Consider the following 17,500-nt stretch of genomic DNA (forward strand, 5'->3'; position numbering starts at 1 on the left):
ACTGGTTTTTTCATATTGCTGTATATAATACCCTTAATCATATTTACTTCTTCTACAGAAATATCACTGAATTTTTCCAGGTTACACACTCCATTTGTAATTTCTACACTATTCACTGCACTTGATGACATCGAGAAATTTAAACCGTATCCCAAGGCACACTTCACATTTTTATCTAGAATTTTATTTGACAGATTAACCACACATTCTGGATTAACGTTTGTAGTCCACGGGCTACTTTCTATCAATGCATTGAGTTTCGTGTCATGCTTTTGTTTGAGTTTTCTATACACTTTTTCGTTCATTTCTTCATAGCAGAAACCTCGAAGTGTGTCTTTCCAATCCGTTGGTATTGAGGCTTCAAAATGTCTCCTTTTTCTTGTTAGGTCTTCAAACGCTCTTCGGTTTTTAATTTTCATTGATTTTATATGCTTTTCTAATATATTTCTCTGTATATCACCAAATGGTTGATCTTCTATTTCCAATAGGGATTTCGTTATCATGCATTCAGGGAATCTTGTTCAGAGAGCATAGCATAATAGAAGTCGGACTTGTCTGTTCTGCATTTGTTCACCTGATAAAGAAACAGTACAAGTGAATCTTTATCAAGGAACAAATCATACTAGAACAAGTCAGACGTCTTCCCTCTGCTGAGTCCATCTTGTAGAATATCCCTTTGGAATCCAGAATAGATTGGGAACAGCCGCCATCTTGTTTTTTCTCTGCTGCCATCTTTTTTTATTTTTTATTTTTTAGTTTTTATATACATTTTTTGTGTATTGTTTACTTCTATCTACCGTCAGGGAATCTTGTTCAGAGAGCATATCATAATAGTAGTCGGACTTGTCTGTTCTGCATTTGTTCACCTGACGAAGAAACAGTACAAGTGAATCTTTATCAAAGCACAAAGCATACTAGAACAAGTCAGACTTCTTCCCTCAGCTGAATCCATCTTGTAGAATATCCCTTTGGAATCCAGAATAGATTGGGAACAGCCGCCATCTTGTTTTTTCTCTGCTGCCATCTTCTTTTTTTTATTTTTTATTTTTTATATAAATTTTTTGTGTATTGTTTACTTCTATCTACCTTCAGGGAATCTTGTTCAGAGAGCATAGCATAATAGAAGTCGGACTTGTCTGTTCTGCATTTGTTCACCTGACAAAGAAACAGTACAAGTGAATCTTTATCAAGGCACAAAGCATACTAGAACAAGTCAGACTTCTTTCCTGTGCTGAATCCATCTTGTAGAATATCCCTAAGGAATCCAGAATAGATTGGGAATAGCCGCCATCTTGTTTTTTCTCTGTTGCCATCTTCTTTTTTTTATTTTTTAGTTTTTATATACATTTTTTGTGTATTGTTTACTTCTATCTACCTTCAGGGAATCTTGTTCAGAGAGCATAGCATAATAGAAGTCAGACTTGTCTATTCTGCATTTGTTCACTTGACAAAGAAACAGTACAAGTGAATCTTTATCAAGGCACAAAGCATTCCAGAGCAAGAGAGACTTCTTCACTCTGCTGAGTCCATCTTGTAGAATATCTTTTTGGAATCGAGAATAGATTGAGAACAGCCGCCATCTTGTTTTTTCTCTGCTGCCATCTTCTTTTTTTTATTTTTTAGTTTTTATATGATTTTTTTTTTTTTGTATTGTTTACTTCTATCTACCTTCAGGGAATCTTGTTCAGAGAGCGTAGCATAATAGAAGTCGGACTTGTCTGTTCTGCATTTGTTCACCTGACAGAGAAACAGTACAGGTGAATCTTTATCAAGGAACAAAGTATACTAGAACAAGTCAGACTTCTTCCCTCTGCTGAATCCATCTTGTAGAATATCCCTATGGAATCCAGAATAGATTGGGAACAGCCGCCATCTTGTTTTTTCTCTGCTGCCATCTTCTTTTTTTTATTTTTTAGTTTTTATATACATTTTTTGTGTATTGTTTACTTCTATCTACCTTCAGGGAATCTTGTTCAGAGAGCATAGCATAATAGAAGTCAGACTTGTCTGTTCTGCATTTGTTCACCTGACAAAGAAACAGTACAAGTGAATCTTTATCAAGGCACAAAGCATACTAGAACAAGTCAGACTTCTTTCCTGTGCTGAATCCATCTTGTAGAATATCCCTAAGGAATCCAGAATAGATTGGGAATAGCCGCCATCTTGTTTTTTCTCTGTTGCCATCTTCTTTTTTTTATTTTTTAGTTTTTATATACATTTTTTGTGTATTGTTTACTTCTATCTACCTTCAGGGAATCATGTTTAGAGAGCATAGCACAATAGAAGTCGGACTTGTCTGTTCTGCATTTGTTCACCTGACAAAGAAACAGTTCAGGTGAATCTTTATCAAGGAACAAAGTATACTAGAACAAGTCAGACTTCTTCCATCTGCTGAATCCATCTTGTAGAATATCCCTATGGAATCCAGAATAGATTGGGAACAGCCGCCATCTTGTTTTTTCTCTGCTGCCATCTTCTTTTTTTTATTTTTTAGTTTTTATATACATTTTTTGTGTATTGTTTACTTCTATCTACCTTCAGGGAATCTTGTTCAGAGAGCATAGCATAATAGAAGTCAGACTTGTCTGTTCTGCATTTGTTCACCTGACAAAGAAACAGTACAAGTGAATCTTTATCAAGGCACAAAGCATACTAGAACAAGTCAGACTTCTTTCCTGTGCTGAATCCATCTTGTAGAATATCCCTAAGGAATCCAGAATAGATTGGGAATAGCCGCCATCTTGTTTTTTCTCTGTTGCCATCTTCTTTTTTTTATTTTTTAGTTTTTATATACATTTTTTGTGTATTGTTTACTTCTATCTACCTTCAGGGAATCATGTTTAGAGAGCATAGCACAATAGAAGTCGGACTTGTCTGTTCTGCATTTGTTCACCTGACAAAGAAACAGTTCAGGTGAATCTTTATCAAGGAACAAAGCATACTATAACAAGTCAGACTTCTTCCCTCTGCTGAGTCCATCTTGTAGAATATCCCATTGGAATCCAGAATAGATTGGGAACAGCCGCCATCTTGTTTTTTCTCTGCTGCCATCTTCTTTTTTTTTATTTTTTAGTTTTTATGAACATTTTTGTGTATTGTTTACTTCTATCTACCTTCAGGGAATCTTGTTCAGAGAGCATAGCATAATAGAAGTCGGACTTGTCTGTTCTGCATTTGTTCACCTGACAAAGAAACAGTACAGGTGAATCTTTATCAAGGAACAAAGCATACTATAACAAGTCAGACTTCTTCCCTCTGCTAAGTCCATCTTGTAGAATATCCCTTTGGAATCCAGAATAGATTGGGAACAGCCGCCATCTTGTTTTTTCTCTGTTGCCATCTTCTTTTTTTTATTTTTTAGTTTTTATATACATTTTTTGTGTATTGTATACTTCTGTCTACCTTCAGGGAATCTTGTTCAGAGAGCATAGCATAATAGAAGTCGGACTTGTCTGTTCTGAATTTGTTCACCTGACAAAGAAACAGTACAAGTGAATCTTTATCAAGGAACAAAGCATTCCAGAGCAAGAAAGACTTCTTCCCTCTGCTGAGTCCATCTTGTAGAATATCTCTTTGGAATACAGAATAGATTGGGAACAGCCGCCATCTTGTTTTTTCTCTGCAGCCATCTTCTTTTTTTTTTTATTTTTTAGTTTTTATATACATTTTTTTGTGTATTGTTTACTTCTATCTACCTTCAGGGAATCTTGTTCTGAGAGCATAGCATAATAGAAGTCAGACTTGTCTGTTCTGTATTTGTTCACCTGACAAAGAAACAGTACAAGTAAATCTTTATCAAGGAACAAAGCATACTAGAATAAGTCAGACTTCTTTCCTATGCTGAATCCTTTTTGTAAAATATCCCTTTTGAATACAGAATAGATTGGGAACAGCCGCCATCTTGTTTTTTCTCTGTTGCCATCTTCTTTTTTTTTATTTTTTAGTTTTTATATACATTTTTTGTGTATTGTATACTTCTATCTACCTTCAGGGAATCTTGTTCAGAGAGCATAGCATAATAGAAGTCGGACTTGTCTGTTCTGAATTTGTTCACCTGACAAAGAAACAGTACAAGTGAATCTTTATCAAGGAACAAAGCATTCCAGAGCAAGAAAGACTTCTTCCCTCTGCTGAGTCCATCTTGTAGAATATCTCTTTGGAATCCAGAATAGATTGGGAACAGCCGCCATCTTGTTTTTTCTCTGCAGCCATCTTCTTTTTTTTATTTTTTAGTTTTTATATACATTTTTTTGTGTATTGTTTACTTCTATCTACCTTCAGGGAATCTTGTTCAGAGAGCATAGCATAATAGAAGTCAGACTTGTCTGTTCTGTATTTGTTCACCTGACAAAGAAACAGTACAAGTAAATCTTTATCAAGGAACAAAGCATACTAGAATAAGTCAGACTTCTTTCCTATGCTGAATCCTTTTTGTAAAATATCCCTTTTGAATCCAGAATAGATTGGGAACAGCTGCCATCTTGTTTTTTCTCTGCTGCCATCTTCTTGTTTTTATTTTTTTTTTTATAAACATTTTTTGTGTATTGTTTACTTCTATCTATCTTCAGGGAATCTTGTTCAGAGAGCATATCATAATAGAGGTCAGGCTTGTCTGTTCTGCATTTGTTCACCTGACAAAGAAACAGTACAAGTGAATCTTTATCAAGGAACAAAGCATACTAGAACAAGACTGACTTCTTCCCTCTGCTTAGCCCATCTTGTAGAATATCCCTTTGGAATCCAGAATAGATTGGGAACAGCCGCCATCTTGTTTTTTCTCTGCTGCCATCTTCTTTTTTTATTTTTTAGTTTTTATATACATTTTTTTTTTTTTTTATTGTTTACTTCTATGTACCTTCAGGGAATCTTGTTCAGAGAGCACAGCATAATAGAAGAAGTCAGATTTTTTTGTTCCGCATTTGTTCACCTGACAAAGAAACAGTACAGGTGAATCTTTATCAAGGAACAAAGTACACTAGAACAAGTCAGACTTCTTCCCTCTGCTGAATCCATCTTGTAGAATATCCCTTTGGAATCCAGAATAGATTGGGAACAGCTGCCATCTTGTTTTTTCTCTGCTGCCATTTTCTTTTTTTATTTTTTAGTTTTTATATACATTTTTTGTGTATTGTTTACTTCTATCTACCTTCAGGGAATCTTGTTCTGAGAGCATAGCATAATAGAAGTCAGACTTGTCTGTTCTGCATTTGTTCACCTGTCAAAAAACAGTACAAGTGAATCTTTATCAAAGCACAAAGCATACCAGAGCAAGAGAGACTTCTTTCCTCTTCTGAGTCCATCTTGTAGAATATCCCATTGGAATCCAGAATAGATTGGGAACAGCCGCCATCTTGTTTTTTCTCTGCTGCCATCTTCTTTTTTTTATTTTTTAGTTTTCATAAACATTTTTTGTGTATTGTCTATTTCTAGCCACCTTCAGGGAATCTTGTTCAGAGAGCATAGCATAATAAAAGTCGGACTTGTTTGTTCTGCATTTGTTTACCTGACAAAGACACATTACAGGTGAATCTTTATCAAGGAACAAAGCATACTATAACAAGACAGACTTCTTCCCTCTGCTGAATCCTTCTTGTAGAATATCCCTTTGGAATCCAAAATAGATTGTGAACAGCCACCATCTTATTTTTTCTCTGCTGCCATCTTCTTTTTTTATTTTTTATTTTTTATATACATTTTTTGTGTATTGTTTACTTCTATATCCCTTCAGGGAATCTTGTTGTGAGAGCATAGCATAACATAAGTCAGACTTGTCTGTTCAGCATTTGTTCACTTGACAAAGAAGAGTACAAGTGAATCTTTATCAAGGCACAAAGCATACCAGAGCAAAACAGACTTCTTCCCTCTGCTAAATCCATCTTGTAGAATATCCCTTTGGAATCCAGAATAGATTGGGACAGCCGCCATCTTGTTTTTTCTCTGCTGCCATCTTCATTTTTTATTTTTTAGTTTTTATATACATTTTTTGTGTATTGTTTACTTCTATCTACCTTCAGGTAATATTGTTCTGAGAGCATAGCACAATAGAAGTCAGATTTTTCTGTTCTGTATTTGTTCACCTGACAAAGAAACAGTACAAGTGAATCTTTATCAAGGAACAAAGCATACTAGAACAAGTCAGACTTCTTCCCTCTGCTGAATCCATCTTGTAGAATATCCCTTTGGAATCGAGAATAGATTGAGAACAGCTGCCATCTTGTTTTTTCTCTGCTGCCATCTTCTTTTTTTATTTTTTAGTTTTTATTTACATTTTTTGTGTATTGTTTACTTCTATATACCTTCAGGGAATCTTGTTCTGAGAGCATAGCATAATAGAACGTCAGACATGTCTGTTCAGTATTTGTTCACCTGACAAAGAACATTACAAGTGAATCTTTATCAAGGCACAAAGCATACCAGAGCAATACAGACTTATTCCCTCTGCTGAGTCCATCTTGTAGAATATCCCTATGGAATCCAGAATAGATTGGGAACAGCCACCATCTTGTTTTTTCTCTGCTGCCATCTTCTTTTTTTTTATTTTTTACTTTTTATGAACATTTTTTGTGTATTGTCTATTTCTATCTACCTTCAGGTAATATTGTTCTGAGAGCATAGCATAATAAAAGTCAGACTTGTCTGTTCTGCATTTGTTCACCTGACAAAGAAACAGTACAAGTGAATCTTTATCAAGGAACAAAGCATACTAGAACAAGTTAGACTTCTTCCCTCTGCTGAATCCATCTTGTAGAATATCCCTTTGGAATCCAGAATAGATTGGGACAGCCGCCATCTTGTTTTTTCTCTGCTGCCATCTTCTTTTTTTTTATTTTTTAGTTTTTTTATACATTTTTTGTGTATTGTTCACTTCTATCTACATTCAGGTAATATTGTTCTGAGAGCATAGCATAATAGAAGTTAGATATGTCTGTTCTGTATTTGTTCACCTGACAAAGAAACAGTACAAGTGAATCTTTATCAAGGCACAAATCATACTAGAACAAGTCAGACTTCTTCCCTCTGCTGAATCCATCTTGTAGAATATCCCTTGGGAATCGAGAATAGATTGGGAACAGCCGCCATCTTGTCTTTTCTCTGCTGCCATCTTCTTTTTTTTTTTTTTAGTTTTTATATACATTTTTGGTGTATTGTCTATTTCTATTTACCTTCAGGTAATATTGTTCTGAGAGCATAGCATAATAGAAGTCGGACTTGTCTGTTCTGCATTTGTTCACCTGACAAAGAAACAGTACAAGAGAATCGTTATCAAGGCACAAAGCATACCAGAGCAAGACAGACTTCTTCCCTCTGCTGAGTCTATCTTGTAGAATAACCCTATTGAATCGAGAATAGATTGGGAACAGCCGCCATCTTGTTTTTTCTCTGCTGCCATCTTCTTTTTTTTATTTTTTAGTTTTTATATACATTTTTTGTGTATTGTTCACTTCTATCTACCTTCAGGTAATATTGTTCTGAGAGCATAGCATAATAGAAGTTAGATATGTCTGTTCTGTATTTGTTCACCTGACAAAGAAACAGTACAAGTGAATCTTTATCAAGGCACAAATCATACTAGAACAAGTCAGACTTCTTCCCTCTGCTGAATCCATCTTGTAGAATATCCCTTGGGAATCGAGAATAGATTGGGAACAGCCGCCATCTTGTCTTTTCTCTGCTGCCATCTTCTTTTTTTTTTTTAGTTTTTTTATACATTTTTTGTGTATTGTTCACTTCTATCTACATTCAGGTAATATTGTTCTGAGAGCATAGCATAATAGAAGTTAGATATGTCTGTTCTGTATTTGTTCACCTGACAAAGAAACAGTACAAGTGAATCTTTATCAAGGCACAAATCATACTAGAACAAGTCAGACTTCTTCCCTCTGCTGAATCCATCTTGTAGAATATCCCTTGGGAATCGAGAATAGATTGGGAACAGCCGCCATCTTGTCTTTTCTCTGCTGCCATCTTCTTTTTTTTTTTTTAGTTTTTATATACATTTTTGGTGTATTGTCTATTTCTATTTACCTTCTGGTAATATCGTTCTGAGAGCATAGCATAATAGAAGTCGGACTTGTCTGTTCTGCATTTGTTCACCTGACAAAGAAACAGTACAAGAGAATCGTTATCAAGGCACAAAGCATACCAGAGCAAGACAGACTTCTTCCCTCTGCTGAGTCTATCTTGTAGAATAACCCTATTGAATCGAGAATAGATTGGGAACAGCCGCCATCTTGTTTTTTCTCTGTTGCCATCTTCTTTTTTTTATTTTTTAGTTTTTATATACATTTTTTGTGTATTGTTCACTTCTATCTACCTTCAGGTAATATTGTTCTGAGAGCATAGCATAATAGAAGTTAGATATGTCTGTTCTGTATTTGTTCACCTGACAAAGAAACAGTACAAGTGAATCTTTATCAAGGCACAAATCATACTAGAACAAGTCAGACTTCTTCCCTCTGCTGAATCCATCTTGTAGAATATCCCTTGGGAATCGAGAATAGATTGGGAACAGCCGCCATCTTGTCTTTTCTCTGCTGCCATCTTCTTTTTTTTTTTTTAGTTTTTATATACATTTTTGGTGTATTGTCTATTTCTATTTACCTTCAGGTAATATTGTTCTGAGAGCATAGCATAATAGAAGTCGGACTTGTCTGTTCTGAATTTGTTCACCTGACAAAGAAACAGTACAAGTGAATCTTTATCAAGGAACAAAGCATGCTAGAACAAGTCAGACTTCTTCCCTCTGCTGAGTCCATCTTGTAGAATATCCCTTTGGAATCCAGAATAGATTGGGAACAGCCGCCATCTTGTTTTTTCTCTGCTGCCATCTTCTTTTTTTTATTTTTTAGTTTTTATTTACATTTTTTGTGTATTGTTTACTTCTATCTACCATCAGGGAATATTGTACAGAGAGCATAGCATAATAGAAGTCGGACTTGTCTGTTCTGAATTTGTTCACCTGACAAAGAAACAGTAGAAGTGAATCTTTATCAAGGAACAAAGCATACTAGAACAAGTCAGACTTCTTCCCTCTGCTGAATCCATCTTGTAGAATATCCCTTTGGAATCCAGAATAGATTGGGAACAGCCGCCATCTTGTTTTTTCTCTGCTGCCATTTTCTTTTTTTATTTTTTAGTTTTTATATACATTTTTTTTTTATTATTGTTTACTTTTATGTACCTTCGGGGAATCTTGTTCAGAGAGCACAGCATAATAGAAGAAGTCAGACTTTTTTGTTCTGCATTTGTTCACCTGACAAAGAAACAGTACAGGCGAATCTTTATTAAGGAACAAAGCATACTAGAACAAGTCAGACTTCTTCCCTCTGCTGAGTCCATCTTGTAGAATATCCCTTTGGAATCCAGAATAGATTGGGAACAGCCGCCATCTTGTTTTTTCTCTGCTGCCATCTTCTTTTTTTTTAGTTTTTAGTTTTTATATACATTTTTTTTGTATTGTTTACTTCTATCTACCTTCAGGGAATCTCTTTCAGAGAGCACAGCATAATAGAAGAAGTCAGACTTGTTTGTTCTACATTTGTTCACCTGACAAAGAAACAGTACAGGTGAATCTTTATCAAGGAACAAAGCATACTAGAACAAGTTAGACTTCTTCCCTCTGCTGAATCCATCTTGTAGAATATCCCTTTGGAATCCAGAATAGATTGGGAACAGCCGCCATCTTGTTTTTTCTCTGCGGCCATCTTCTTTTTTTATTTTTTAGTTTTTATAAACATTTTTTTGTGTATTGTCTATTTCTATATACCTTCAGGGAATCTTGTTCAGAGAGCACAGCATAATAGATGAAGTCAGACTTTTTTGTTCTGCATTTGTTCACCTGACAAAGAAACAGTACAGGTGAATCTTTATCAAGGAACAAAGCATACTAGAACAAGTCAGACTTCTTCCCTCTCCTGAGTCCATCTAGTAGAATATCCTTTAGGTACCTAGAATAGATATGCAATTGCCGCTATATTGATTTTTCCGTGCTGCCATCTTCTTTTTCTTCTTTTTCTTCTTGTTTTTCTTCTTGGATTTTTTAGTTTTAAATTTTTTTTATTCATTTTTTATATTTTCTAATTTTCTAGGTTTTCCTTTCACTCCTTACTCGTCGCTATTTATTTCATCTTCCAACTGATTCATCAAATCCGCCAATTCCTTAACTACCTTGTGAGTATCACCAATCCGTCCAGTCTTTGCCATAAGTCTTTGCTTCAGACTTTCTAATTCTTTCTTCAGACTATCCACTTCACTTTCTGTCTCTTTTCTTATCCATCTTTCCTCTATTAGCTCTTTATCAAGTCTTGTGCTCTCTTCTTCTCTCCTTAGAAGTTCTCTCTTTTGACGTTTCACTATATATTCAATTTCCATTGCCAATCTTAATTACCATCTCCTCTTTTTCTTGCTTAAGGATTTTCGCTTCTTCTGTCACAAGATTTAGCCGATCCTGTACCTCTCTTTTGATTGTTTCTACCTCCTGCATGTTTTGTATATGAAGACTTTCCATTTTTTCTTTGAGAAGAGCTATTTGCTCCTCTCTTTTTCTCCTTAGTCTCTCCTCTTCCATAAGATCTTTAAACTTTTCTTTCTCTTCTTGAACTCTTTGTGCTTCATCATATGTTTCCATATTTTGTATCTGTAGACCTTCCATGTTTTCTTTGAGAAGAACTATTTGTCCCTCTCTTTCTTTCCTTAGTCTCTCCTCTTCCATTAGCTCTTCTTTAAGCCTTTCTTTCTCTTCTTGAACTCTTTGTGCTGCAGCATATGTTTCCATATTTTGTATCTGTAGACCTTCCATGTTTTCTTTGAGAAGAGCTATTTGTCCCTCTCTTTCTTTCCTTAGTCTCTCCTCTTCCATTAGCTCTTCTTTAAGCTTTTCTTTCTCTTCTTGAACTCTTTGTGCTTCAGCATATGTTTCCATATTTTGTATCTGTAGACCTTCCATGTTTTCTTTGAGAAGAGCTATTTGTCCCTTTCTTTCTTTCCTTAGTCTCTCCTCTTCCATTAGCTCTTCTTTAAGCTTTTCTTTCTCTTTTTGAACTCTTTGTGCTTCAGCATATGTTTCCATATTTTGTATCTGTAGACCATCCATGTTTTTTTTGAAAAGAGCTATTTGTTCCTCTCTTTCTTTCCTTAGTCTTTCGTCTTCCATCAACTCTTCTTTAAGCTTTTCTTTCTCTTCTTCACTCCTTAGAAGTTCTCTTTTTTGACGCTTCACTATATCAACAATTTCCATTGCCAATATTTCAAGCTGATCAATCTTAATTTCCATATCCTCTTTTTCTTCCTTAAGAATTTTCGCTTCTTCCGTCACAAGATTTAGCCGATCCTCTACCTCTCTTTTGATTGTTTCTACCTCCTGCATGTTTTGTATATGAAGACTTTCCATTTTTCCTTTAAGAAGAGCTATTTGTTCCTCTCTTTCTCTCCGTAGTCTCTCCTCTTCCATTAGCTCTTCTTTAAGCTTTTCTTTCTCTTCTTGAACTCTTTGTGCTTCAGCATATGTTTCCATATTTTGTATCTGTAGACCATCCATGTTTTTTTTGAAAAGAGCTATTTGTTCCTCTCTTTCTTTCCTTAGTCTTTCGTCTTCCATCAACTCTTCTTTAAGCTTTTCTTTCTCTTCTTCACTCCTTAGAAGTTCTCTTTTTTGACGCTTCACTATATCAACAATTTCCATTGCCAATATTTCAAGCTGATCAATCTTAATTTCCATATCCTCTTTTTCTTCCTTAAGAATTTTCGCTTCTTCCGTCACAAGATTTAGCCGATCCTCTACCTCTCTTTTGATTGTTTCTACCTCCTGCATGTTTTGTATATGAAGACTTTCCATTTTTCCTTTAAGAAGTGTTATTTGTTCCTCTCTTTCTCTCCGTAGTCTCTCCTCTTCCATTAGCTCTTCTTTAAGCTTTTCTTTCTCTTCTTGAACTCTTTGTGCTTCAGCATATGTTTCCATATTTTGTATCTGTAGACCATCCATGTTTTTTTTGAAAAGAGCTATTTGTTCCTCTCTTTCTTTCCTTAGTCTTTCGTCTTCCATCAACTCTTCTTTAAGCTTTTCTTTCTCTTCTTCACTCCTTAGAAGTTCTCTTTTTTGACGCTTCACTATATCAACAATTTCCATTGCCAATATTTCAAGCTGATCAATCTTTATTTCCATATCCTCTTTTTCTTCCTTAAGAATTTTCGCTTCTTCCGTCACAAGATTAAGCCGATCCTCTACCTCTCTTTTGATTGTTTCTACCTCCTGCATGTTTTGTATATGAAGACTTTCCATTTTTCCTTTAAGAAGAGCTATTTGTTCCTCTCTTTCTCTCCGTAGTCTCTCCTCTCCCATTAGCTCTTCTTTAAGCTTTTCTTTCTCTTCTTGAACTCTTTGTGCTTCAGCATATGTCTCCATATTTTGTATCTGTAGACCTTCCATGTTTTCTTTGAGAAGAGCTATTTGTCCCTCTCTTTCTTTCCTTAGTCTCACCTCTTCCATTAGCTCTTCTTTAAGCTTTTCTTTCTCTTCTTGAACTCTTTGTGCTTCAGCATATGTTTCCATATTTTGTGTCTATAGACCTTCCATGTTTTCTTTGAGAAGAGCTATTTGTTCCTCTCTTTCTTTCCTTAGTCTTTCGTCTTCCATCAACTCTTCTTTAAGCTTTTCTTTCTCTTCTTCACTCCTTAGAAGTTCTCTTTTTTGACGCTTCACTATATCAACAATTTCCATTGCCAATATTTCAAGCTGATCAATCTTAATTTCCATATCCTCTTTTTCTTCCTTAAGAATTTTCGCTTCTTCCGTCACAAGATTTAGCCGATCCTCTACCTCTCTTTTGATTGTTTCTACCTCCTGCATGTTTTGTATATGAAGACTTTCCATTTTTCCTTTAAGAAGAGCTATTTGTTCCTCTCTTTCTCTCCGTAGTCTCTCCTCTTCCATTAGCTCTTCTTTAAGCTTTTCTTTCTCTTTTTGAACTCTTTGTGCTTCAGCATATGTTTCCATATTTTGTATCTGTAGACCATCCATGTTTTTTTTGAAAAGAGCTATTTGTTCCTCTCTTTCTTTCCTTAGTCTTTCGTCTTCCATCAACTCTTCTTTAAGCTTTTCTTTCTCTTCTTCACTCCTTAGAAGTTCTCTTTTTTGACGCTTCACTATATCAACAATTTCCATTGCCAATATTTCAAGCTGATCAATCTTAATTTCCATATCCTCTTTTTCTTCCTTAAGAATTTTCGCTTCTTCCGTCACAAGATTTAGCCGATCCTCTACCTCTCTTTTGATTGTTTCTACCTCCTGCATGTTTTGTATATGAAGACTTTCCATTTTTCCTTTAAGAAGAGCTATTTGTTCCTCTCTTTCTCTCCGTAGTCTCTCCTCTTCCATTAGCTCTTCTTTAAGCTTTTCTTTCTCTTCTTGAACTCTTTGTGCTTCAGCATATGTTTCCATATTTTGTATCTGTAGACCATCCATGTTTTTTTTGAAAAGAGCTATTTGTTCCTCTCTTTCTTTCCTTAGTCTTTCGTCTTCCATCAACTCTTCTTTAAGCTTTTCTTTCTCTTCTTCACTCCTTAGAAGTTCTCTTTTTTGACGCTTCACTATATCAACAATTTCCATTGCCAATATTTCAAGCTGATCAATCTTTATTTCCATATCCTCTTTTTCTTCCTTAAGAATTTTCGCTTCTTCCGTCACAAGATTAAGCCGATCCTCTACCTCTCTTTTGATTGTTTCTACCTCCTGCATGTTTTGTATATGAAGACTTTCCATTTTTCCTTTAAGAAGAGCTATTTGTTCCTCTCTTTCTCTCCGTAGTCTCTCCTCTCCCATTAGCTCTTCTTTAAGCTTTTCTTTCTCTTCTTGAACTCTTTGTGCTTCAGCATATGTCTCCATATTTTGTATCTGTAGACCTTCCATGTTTTCTTTGAGAAGAGCTATTTGTCCCTCTCTTTCTTTCCTTAGTCTCACCTCTTCCATTAGCTCTTCTTTAAGCTTTTCTTTCTCTTCTTGAACTCTTTGTGCTTCAGCATATGTTTCCATATTTTGTGTCTATAGACCTTCCATGTTTTCTTTGAGAAGAGCTATTTGTTCCTCTGTTTCTTTCCTTAGTCTCTCCTCTTCCATTAGCTTTTCTTTAAGCTTTTCTTTCTCTTCTTGAACTCTTTGTGCTTCAGCATATGTTTCCATATTTTGTATCTGTAGACCTTCCATGTTTTCTTTGAGAAGAGCTATTTGCCCCTCTCTTTCTTTCCTTAGTCTCTCCTCTTCCATTAGCTCTTCTTTAAGCTTTTCTTTCTCTTCTTGAAGTCTTTGTGCTTCAGCATATGTTTCCATATTTTGTATCTGTAGACCTTCCATGTTTTCTTTGAGAAGAGCCATTTGTCCCTCTCTTTCTTTCCTTAGTCTCTCCTCTTCCATTAGCTCTTCTTTAAGCTTTTCTTTCTCTTCTTGAACTCTTTGTGCTGCAGCATATGTTTCCATATTTTGTATCTGTAGACCTTCCATGTTTTCTTTGAGAAGAGCTATTTGTCCCTCTCTTTCTTTCCTTAGTCTCTCCCCTTCCATCAACTCTTCTTTAAGCTTTTCTTTCTCTTCTTCACTCCTTAGAAGTTCTCTTTTTTGACGCTTCACTATATCAACAATTTCCATTGCCAATATTTCAAGCTGATCAATCTTAATTTCCATATCCTCTTTTTCTTCCTTAAGAATTTTCGCTTCTTCCGTCACAAGATTTAGCCGATCCTCTACCTCTCTTTTGATTGTTTCTACCTCCTGCATGTTTTGTATATGAAGACTTTCCATTTTTTCTTTGAGAAGACCTATTTGTTCCTCTCTTTCTCTCCTTAGTCTCTCCTCTTCCATTAGCTCTTCTTTAAGCTTTTCTTTCTCTTCTTGAACTCTTTGTGCTTCAGCATATGTTTCCATATTTTGTATCTGTAGACCTTCCATGTTTTCTTTGAGTAGAGCTATTTGTCCCTCTCTTTCTTTCCTTAGTCTCTCCTCTTCCATTAGCTCTTCTTTAAGCTTTTCTTTCTCTTCTTGAACTCTTTGTGCTTCAGCATATGTTTCCATATTTTGTATCTGTAGACCTTCCATGTTTTCTTTGAGAAGAGCTATTTGTCCCTCTCTTTCTTTCCTTAGTATCTCCTCTTCCATTAGCTCTTCTTTAAGCTTTTCTTTTTCTTCTTGAACTCTTTGTGCTTCAGCATATGTTTCCATATTTTGTATCTGTAGACCTTCCATGTTTTCTTTGAGAAGAGCTATTTGTCCCTCTCTTTCTTTCCTTAGTCTCTCCTCTTCCATTAGCTCTTCTTTAAGCTTTTCTTTCTCTTCTTGAACTCTTTGTGCTGCAGCATATGTTTCCATATTTTGTATCTGTAGACCTTCCATATTTTCTTTGAGAAGAGCTATTTGTCCCTCTCTTTCTTTCCTTAGTGTCTCCTCTTCCATCAGCTCTTCTTTAAGATTTTCTTTTTCTTCTTGAACTCTTTGTGCTTCAGCATATGTTTCCATATTTTGTATCTGTAGACCTTCCATGTTTTCTTTGAGAAGAGCTATTTGTCCCTCTCTTTCTTTCCTTAGTCTCTCCTCTTCCATTAGCTCTTCTTTAAGCTTTTCTTTCTCTTCTTGAACTCTTCGTGCTTCAGCATATGTTTCCATATTTTGTATCTGTAGACCTTCCATGTTTTCTTTGAGAAGAGCTATTTGTCCCTCTCTTTCTTTCCTTAGTCTCTCCTCTTCCATTAGCTCTTCTTTAAGCTTTTCTTTCTCTTCTTCACTCCTTAGAAGTTCTCTTTTTTGACGCTTCACTATATCAACAATTTCCATTGCCAATATTCCAAGCTGATCAATTTTAATTTCCATCTCCTCTTTTTCTTCCTTAAGAATTTTCGCTTCTTCCGTCACAAGATTTAGCCGATCCTCTACCACTCTTTTGATTGTTTCTACCTCCTGCATGTTTTGTATATGAAGACTTTCCATTTTTTCTTTGAGAAGAGCTATTTGTTCCTCACTTTCTTTCCTTAGTCTCTCCTCTTTCATTAGCTCTTCTTTAAGCTTTTCTTTCTCTTCTTGAACTCTTTGTGCTTCAGCATATGTTTCCATATTTTGTGTCTGTAGACCTTCCATGTTTTCTTTGAGAAGAGCTATTTGTCCCTCTCTTTCTTTCCTTAGTCTCTCCTCTTCCATTAGCTCTTCTTTAAGCTTTTCTTTCTCTTGAACTCTTTTTGCTTCAGCATATGTTTCCATATTTTGTATCTGTAGACCTTCCATGTTTTCTTTGAGAAGAGCTATTTGTTCCTCTCTTTCTTTCTTCAGTCTCTCCTCTTCCATTAGCTCTTCTTTAAGCTTTTCTTTCTCTTCTTGAACTCTTTGTGCTTCAGCATATGTTTCCATATTTTGTATCTGTAGACCTTCCATGTTTTCTTTGAGAAGAGCTATTTGTCTCTCTCTTTTTTTCCTTAGTCTCTCCTCTTCCATCAGCTTTTCTTCTTCACTAAGTCTATGTTTCATATCTTGCGTTTCCTTCCTTTTTCTCTCAATTTCGTATTTGCTCTCTTCTGTCAGATGACCAATCACATCTCTAAATGTTGCCTCTCTCTTCATTAGGTTTAGCTGATTTTCTAGCCTTTTCCTGTGTTTATTCTCTTCCTGTAATTCTTCCTTAGTCAATTTCAACTCTTCCTCAGTCAATTTCAACTCTTCCTTAACCATCATTGCTTCCTTCTGCCAATATCCGATTTCCTTCTCCAATTTCTTAACTTTACTCTCCTCTACTTTTCCTTCAAATTCATTTCCAAATTTTCCGTTATATTCTAGAATTTCGTCTATCATATACACCTTTTTTTGCAAATTGTCTTTAGTTTTGTCCATTTCAACTACTACTGTTTCAAGTTCCTTTCGCAAGCGACCGATTTTTTCATTGCTATTTGCTTGTTCTTTTTCAAAGTAGCGAATCTGAATTAGCTTTTCCTCGAGTACCTTTTCATACCGATCACATTCTCGCTCTAGTTGGTTGGACCGTCTTTCGTCTCCAATCAACTGGTCCTGTAACTGTTGTGTTTGCCTCATCCTCCCGCCGATCTCCTCGTTCATTCGGGCAATAGTCGAATCTCTTTCCCTTAATTTCTCCTGAAGATCTTCTATTTCCTTCTTGAAGATATTTGTTTGGTCTTCTTTCCCTGCAAACTCTCTGTCTTCTTTATTTTGATGGTGTTGCATCTCCTTAATACTAATCAGTCTTGTTTCTAACGTGCTCTTTTCCATCTTTTCCCTTTCGACCTGTCTTTGCAGCTTAAGGAACAACTCGTAAATATACCATCGGTTGAAGTCCTCCAGCAACCAAGGTTTTGGGAATTCAGTTGGAGTAGGATTCTTGACGAGATCCGTCAGTATCTCGGCGAATTTGTCGTCATCTTCGTTTCCTGTAAGTACGGCGGATTTCCGTGCAATTCCGTTGATTTCACCGATCAGCTCATCGGAGTCGTCATCTTTTTTCCTTGCGTCAGTAGCTTT

The 17,500-nt window shown here is 35.6% G+C and overlaps 1 protein-coding gene across 1 annotated transcript in view; it reads right to left on the bottom strand.

The window, feature by feature from the left end:
- Positions 1–17,500, bottom strand: part of LOC137649545 (trichohyalin-like) — a 54,836-nt gene that overhangs the window by 37,198 nt on the left and 138 nt on the right. The window contains exons 1-19 of the mRNA XM_068382531.1: positions 16,399–17,500; positions 14,885–16,200; positions 14,223–14,758; positions 13,524–14,000; positions 12,636–13,409; positions 10,388–12,521; positions 9,767–9,838; positions 8,602–8,670; positions 8,315–8,383; positions 8,026–8,094; positions 7,453–7,521; positions 7,164–7,232; positions 6,009–6,077; positions 4,856–4,927; positions 4,276–4,344; positions 3,696–3,764; positions 3,403–3,471; positions 1,669–1,737; positions 788–866 (exon numbers count right to left, since the gene is read on the bottom strand). The exon at positions 16,399–17,500 is cut by the window's right edge and continues 138 nt beyond it. Of these exons, the coding sequence (XP_068238632.1) occupies positions 788–866; positions 1,669–1,737; positions 3,403–3,471; positions 3,696–3,764; positions 4,276–4,344; positions 4,856–4,927; positions 6,009–6,077; positions 7,164–7,232; positions 7,453–7,521; positions 8,026–8,094; positions 8,315–8,383; positions 8,602–8,670; positions 9,767–9,838; positions 10,388–12,521; positions 12,636–13,409; positions 13,524–14,000; positions 14,223–14,758; positions 14,885–16,200; positions 16,399–17,500 (7,252 nt within the window). The remainder of the gene's footprint in view (positions 1–787; positions 867–1,668; positions 1,738–3,402; positions 3,472–3,695; positions 3,765–4,275; positions 4,345–4,855; positions 4,928–6,008; positions 6,078–7,163; positions 7,233–7,452; positions 7,522–8,025; positions 8,095–8,314; positions 8,384–8,601; positions 8,671–9,766; positions 9,839–10,387; positions 12,522–12,635; positions 13,410–13,523; positions 14,001–14,222; positions 14,759–14,884; positions 16,201–16,398) is intronic.

This window comes from Palaemon carinicauda, chromosome 11, assembly GCF_036898095.1.
Source record: "Palaemon carinicauda isolate YSFRI2023 chromosome 11, ASM3689809v2, whole genome shotgun sequence".
Taxonomy (NCBI): domain Eukaryota; kingdom Metazoa; phylum Arthropoda; class Malacostraca; order Decapoda; family Palaemonidae; genus Palaemon; species Palaemon carinicauda.